Source organism: Heloderma suspectum, chromosome 7 (genome assembly GCF_057233095.1).
Source record: "Heloderma suspectum isolate Gila_16-S chromosome 7, 16-S_ref, whole genome shotgun sequence".
NCBI lineage: Eukaryota > Metazoa > Chordata > Lepidosauria > Squamata > Helodermatidae > Heloderma > Heloderma suspectum.
Genome location: NC_139464.1, coordinates 124,070,810 through 124,076,809, shown reverse-complemented (window position 1 = coordinate 124,076,809; position 6,000 = coordinate 124,070,810). Strand labels below are relative to the sequence as shown.

The following is a 6,000-nucleotide window of genomic DNA, read 5'->3' as shown; positions in this document are numbered from 1 at the left end:
GCAACGTAGTATGTGTTTGGGGCTGGGGAATGCACAAATAAAATGGTGCAGAAAACCTCTTACATTTAAATTACTATATAAGAATAGCTGACAGATTCCCCTTTACAATCATGGTGGAAGCACATTGGTAACCTTCCGTAAAACCACATTTTATATAGAACCTGTACTACCTTTCAGCCTTGCTACACCTCAGTCCAAATTTCCACTGCCAAAATCAAGCACTTCTCTTGTCACTCTGACCATGCGATGGCTCCTCTCGAATCTCTTCCCTAGCTTCCCATTCCTGTTTGCATCCAGCACAGTTACGCATTCTCCTGCACCTGACCTTAGCTCTTCCAACTCTAGCCCCCTCAGCCATCTTGCAGTCTCTTGGCATCTTAAAAGACTCAGCCCATTCACCCTTGCTCCATGTGTAGGGCCACCTCCCTCATTTCCTTCAGAACCCAGATAAAAAGATACTTCGTTTAGGGTGCAATCTTATCGGATCCACCCCTGATACATGTAAGCCCCTGGATTCAGAGGCTTACGAGTATTCAGGGCAGAGCAGGAGATGCAGCAGAGGGGCTCCTCGCCTCCACCATGCCTCCCACTCTGCATTTGAGCTAGAAGGGCGTTTTCACCACCCGGCTGAGGCATCGGTGAGAGGGAGAGCGGGAGGCTAGGGCCAGTTGAACAGCAGCATCCCCAGCCTCCTCCTGTCCCTGCCTGTCAAGGGCTCCTTGGAGGCCTCTCTCAGTCTAATCCAGTAGCCAAGTCCAGACACAGACAAAGGGATTCTTTTCAAAGCTTTATTCCTCTTTTACAACTTAACAACTCTACTGTTAGCAACTAGATATGAGCAGCAGAGTACCTATGCCCTAAGTTGGAACAGTTGGTCCCCGTTTCAAAGGGAATCACTGGCAGACCCTGAACTTAAGGGCTAGGGAGAGTCCCTCCCCTTTTCCCTTGGATCCTCTGGGCGCAACCATTGTTTGCACACCAACCGGGCATTACGCCTCCTTTCCGCGCCCTCCATTTGGTGCCGCTCTCTGCGTCGCGCGTCCATCAAGTCTGCTTCCCGCGCTCTGTCACTCCCAGGACTGCTATCTAAGCTAGGAATGCCGGTGGGAGGAATCTCCGTCAGCTGTTGGCCCTGGGAAAGAGGAGCGCGCTCCTCTCCCAGGAGCGACTCCTCTTCCTCAGAATCAGAACTACTCTGGGATTCTATGAGCTCAGTGTCCACCCTGACACCGCCTACGGGAACTCCCCTTTCCCTTCCCTCCAAGGTTGCTTTTGCAACTGGCATGGTTCTCTCCTCTCCAGCTGCGAGGAGGAGGGGGAGGGGAGCTGGGACTCCTGGGTCTAGAGTGCTGTCTCTGACCTCTGATCCAAGAATCCAAACTATCCTCTCCCCTCCCCGCAAGACTCTGTCTAGGGCCCACTGGATTGCTCTCCCTGTGTAGCAGCATAGTGCAAAAATATTTTACTACTGCCTTCCAGCTCCACATTACAACTAAGAGTTTTTGGCACAGGGAAGCTTGCCTTCCATCTGATTTGCAGTCTCTCAGGCAACTCAGATGGTGCAGATAAGCTTCACTATGTTCAATGGGGCTGCTCATGAGTAAGTCTGCAGAGTTTCATCTTTATGGTAAACAACCTATCAAATGTGGGATACTCATCAAACACATATTTCCAAACAATCTCTGCTGCACATGCTAAGTAGATCCCACCACTGATGGCTTTATCTCTACAGCCATCATGAATGGCTTTGTGGACATCCCCTTTAAACGGAAGCACAACTTCCTGTCCAACTGTATCCAGTTGTTCCATCAGACTGGTTGCGTTGAGCTTGACTGCATCTAAATCCAACTTCTGTGAGTAAGGAGATACCAAGGAAGAATGGGTGCGTGCATCAACATTCAGTACAGTACAAACACACATTCCCATGCATTCTCATACACTTCCTGGGTCTCCAGCTTGGATAAAGTTCCCCCAAAAAGTTGCGCTTCCGTTTGAAGCGGATGTCCGCAATGCCATTCGTGATGACTGTAAAAATAATGCCATCGTTGTTGGGATTCATCTAGCCTTAGTTTGAAAAGATCTATCAGAAGGGTTATTTATAACAAAAATGTAGCTATGTAAACCTACTCATGAGTCGTCTGCAGGAGGCCATCTGGCTGCAGGAGATTGTCTCCCAGATGACTTGCAAACCTCTACATGCAAGACAACTCCCACCTGCAGTACACTGTTGGTAGCCAGAAGTAAAATACGTTGGCCATACCTGTGCTAAGCTCCAGCACTATTTCACAAAGCCATCCTCTCAGTCCCTTAGTCCTTCTCGTCAACTGAAGCAACTGGGTCTGTGCATATGCATCCCGTGCCTCCCCTCCCTTTGTTACTCCACTCATTGTTACCATATAATTACAACTGTAATCTCCTTGGCGCAGAGACTTCTTGTTGTTGTTTTTGCAAAGCGCTATGTACATTGATAGCACTAAATAAAATATTGATAATATTTTAGGTATAAATAACTTGTGCTCCATTTATAAGGGATGATGACCAGATGAAAAAATAGCTTACTCAGCAATTAATAAAGTTTATAGGGGGAAATATGATCATTCCCTTTACGCTCAACTCAGATTTGGAAAATACATAGAACAGACCAACATGTTTTGTCCAAAGGTTGGGAAGTGCCTAAGCGATTCCCAACTGCCTGAAAATATATTGTACTTTAGAAAAACCCGGTGTGCCAAACTTGTAGATAAGGTGACATCTCTGGACAGTATATAGATCCCATCATTGTGTAGAGTGCAAGTCAAATTAAGACCAGATTTTGAAGTGTTTTCTTTGAGGCAGAGCCATTCTCTGGTGGCAGTGTTATAAGACTGTACTGTTAACATGTCCTCATTCTGGCTAGATTTTTTGTTTGGTCTCAGTTCACGGATGCAGCCTCCGACTATGTAGATAGTTTCCTCCACAGACAGCATCTGCTGCTTGCGGATGTGGATGTCACACAATTCAAAGTTAGTCCAGTTGTCAGACGTGGGACAGTACTGCAAAATGTTCAAGTTCCGGTCTGCAACAGAGAGAAGATGTTTAATGCAAAAAAACTCAATTTGTGTTTCCTGGTATACTGGAGACTAGAGCACCCACTTCTACCACAGTTCTTGGAGAAAAGTTCTGATTTCAAATGAAAATACTCTTTCCTTTTCAGAAATGTGAGGGAAGCTTGCCTCCTGTCCTCTGCAGAGTAAGCTATTATTGGATGGCAATTTTCCAAAAACATTGGAAATATTCCCAGTTAGCCTGATTCAGTTGTACCTAAAATTTATTCCAGGTACTTGCTTGCTAAACTTGAGACCTGAGCTACTGATAACGTATTCAGCAAATAACAGATTGGATAAAGGAATGCATTTCCCTCTTTGGATATTTTGTGCGGACCCAAATAAACATTAGAGTCTTCAGAAAGGACAATTATTTGCAGCATTTGTTGACTGGAAAGTGGCTTTTGACACCACTGGCTAAGGACTGTTGTGGTTCAAACTAAAAACAGTAACATAGATTTGTGACTATTGTATTTCGTTTGGCTGCTCTAACATCTGCTTGAAAGTAAGATTACCTTCTCTATAGGACCTCCAGCTGGGTCAATTCTAGACAACAGGGGAGTGAAACAAAGTTGTGTGTTTCTTGCTAAAAAAATTAATAATTACAGGACATAGTCCAACATATATGAATGGGGACGCATGCTTTACCACAACATCCACCGCCATCAATTGGCAGCAGAAGGCTTTCTCCTGTATTGTATTTGGGTTATATGGCCTCATTCTCCTATGTTCCAATAGACATTAGAAGGATTTTGGCCAATTTAGAAGTATATTGTCAAACACAAAAAATATGGTTGGGGGAATTGAAGCTTTTTGAGGAGGCCACAAAAACCATAAAAGACGAATTGGTCAGAATAAGTAGAGAACTATAGGGATCTTTGAGCATTTTTCACTGCCTCATGTTCTTGAGAACCCCATGGAAAAGCCCAGCTTAAAGCCAAATCGTGTGCTTGAACTTAGCTGACTGGATGCACAGGCAAGCTGGCACTGTAGCCTAGAGAGCGCCTTTGAAAGCCAGAGCTCAGTCTAGCCCTGCCCCTTACACCTTACCACTAGTTAAAGAGCTTCACTCTCCTTGAGTTAATATGAAAAAATGATGGTAAGCAGGAAACATTGTTCCGGCTTCTTGCTTAATAATACATCTGTTATTTGACTGTTGTTTCTTGAAATTAGCAAAGAAGGCTCTGCCTAAGGATGTTTGAATTGAAGGATACTTCGCCTTTAAGGCATCTGAACACTGGCAGAACATGCTCTGTTAGCAGCACCCTTTGACCTTTTCAGACCCAGGGCCCATCTTCACCTCAAGGCTGCACCACTGGACCCAAATGGTTTTATCGGATGTGTCTGCCTTCCCTCTTTCTAAGGTGACCAAATACAGAAGGGGTAGACAAGATTTGCAGGTGCCTTTTGTCAATTCAGGAGTGTGTCTGCTGGACGTTCCTTTTCTTTGCAACTACTGGAAGTAAAGGGGTACACCATCCTCCTTTAAATCTGGCCACGCTTTTCTCTCTCCCCACCTTCCTCTTCTCTAGATCAAGTCCTCTGAATAAACTGACCAAATTTATTTGTACCATATGAAGTCTTTGTCTGTATATCTCCCTTTCAAAATGAGGGAACTCTGGCTGCAAATCAAACAGCTTGAGCACCTGAGACCATAAGCTGGCCTTCTCCCAACCTGGTCCCTTCCAGACGTTTTGGACTACAACTCCCAGCATTTCCAACCATTGGCCATACTGGGTGGAGCTGATGGGAGTTGTAGTCCAAAATGCCTGGAGGTCGCCAGGTTGGAGAAGGCTACCATAAGAGAATGTGTCACTAACTTCATAAATTCAAGTGTTAAAAAAGTAAAAACCACCTTGTTATTTCAGATCAACAGATTTCAACCTGGCAATATCCTGCATAAGCCCAAGATCACTTAATACAAATTAATTCTCACATAACTTCCCTTAAATGCCCTGTCCAATTCAAAATCAAGGTTGTCAAAAGGTAGATTTTTACATCCTTCCAATGTGTTTATAGTTGGTAAGCACTGTTTGCCATAATAATAATTTTGCAGTAGTTTTGAGATATTAAACAGAAAACACTAAAGTCTCTTAAAATACACTGCTTTTCTTCAATTTAGTACTGAACATGCCTAGGAGTATGCAACTGTTTAAAAAAAAGGAAAAGAAAAGATTCTTCCCCAGTTGCCTGCCTTACCTCTTGCTGTGTAGCCTCCCATGACATAGATCTTGCCCTTGCACTCACACGCGGAGAATTCTGCAAGGGGGTTTGGCAAAGACGTTACAAAGTTCCACCAGTCATGCTCTGGGTTGTAGCACTCGACATTGGAGAGCGACTGCCCACCAATGGCATACAGTTTTCCATTGACCGCCAACAGCCTGAAATTAGACCTACAGATAAACAGTTTAGACAGTTACAGTCAAGAACAAATAAAAATCTCCATCAGGTTATTTAATCTCAACTAAAGACAACAACACTAAACAACAAAAATATAATTTTGAGTTTCACTGTTCTGCAGGACAAAGTCCTCATGCAAGACTTCGGATGAAATTCTATGCACTTACTTTAGAGCCTTATTTCTAGATCAGTGTGAATAGTGAGGTCTACAAGCATTTATTCTGTCTTGTCGTCTTCATTGTTTGGCAGAAGCAAGGCAAATCTGATTAAGAGGGGACTAAACTAAATCCTGTGGGGAAAGATACAACAGCCTGAAGGCAAGTACAAAGGTAAGCCCTACAGATGGGCTCGGATGCTGCAACAGATACTGGGGGAGTTGTGGGGGTACCTAGCAAACTTCAGGATAAAACGTGGGAGCAGAATATCTAGCAGAAACATTGGAGCAGAATATCCAAGGCTTTTGACGTCTATCTACTAATAATAATTCACAGAGTATGAGCCTGAGTTTGGGCCTACT

The 6,000-nt window shown here is 44.1% G+C and overlaps 1 protein-coding gene across 1 annotated transcript in view; it reads right to left on the bottom strand.

The window, feature by feature from the left end:
• Window positions 1–781: 781 nt before the first annotated feature.
• The window catches only part of KLHL42 (kelch like family member 42), a 28,100-nt gene continuing 22,881 nt past the window's right edge, over window positions 782–6,000 (bottom strand). The window contains exons 2-3 of the mRNA XM_084811383.1: window positions 5,283–5,476; window positions 782–3,055 (exon numbers count right to left, since the gene is read on the bottom strand). Of these exons, the coding sequence (XP_084667509.1) occupies window positions 2,610–3,055; window positions 5,283–5,476 (640 nt within the window). The 3' untranslated portion in view covers window positions 782–2,609. The remainder of the gene's footprint in view (window positions 3,056–5,282; window positions 5,477–6,000) is intronic.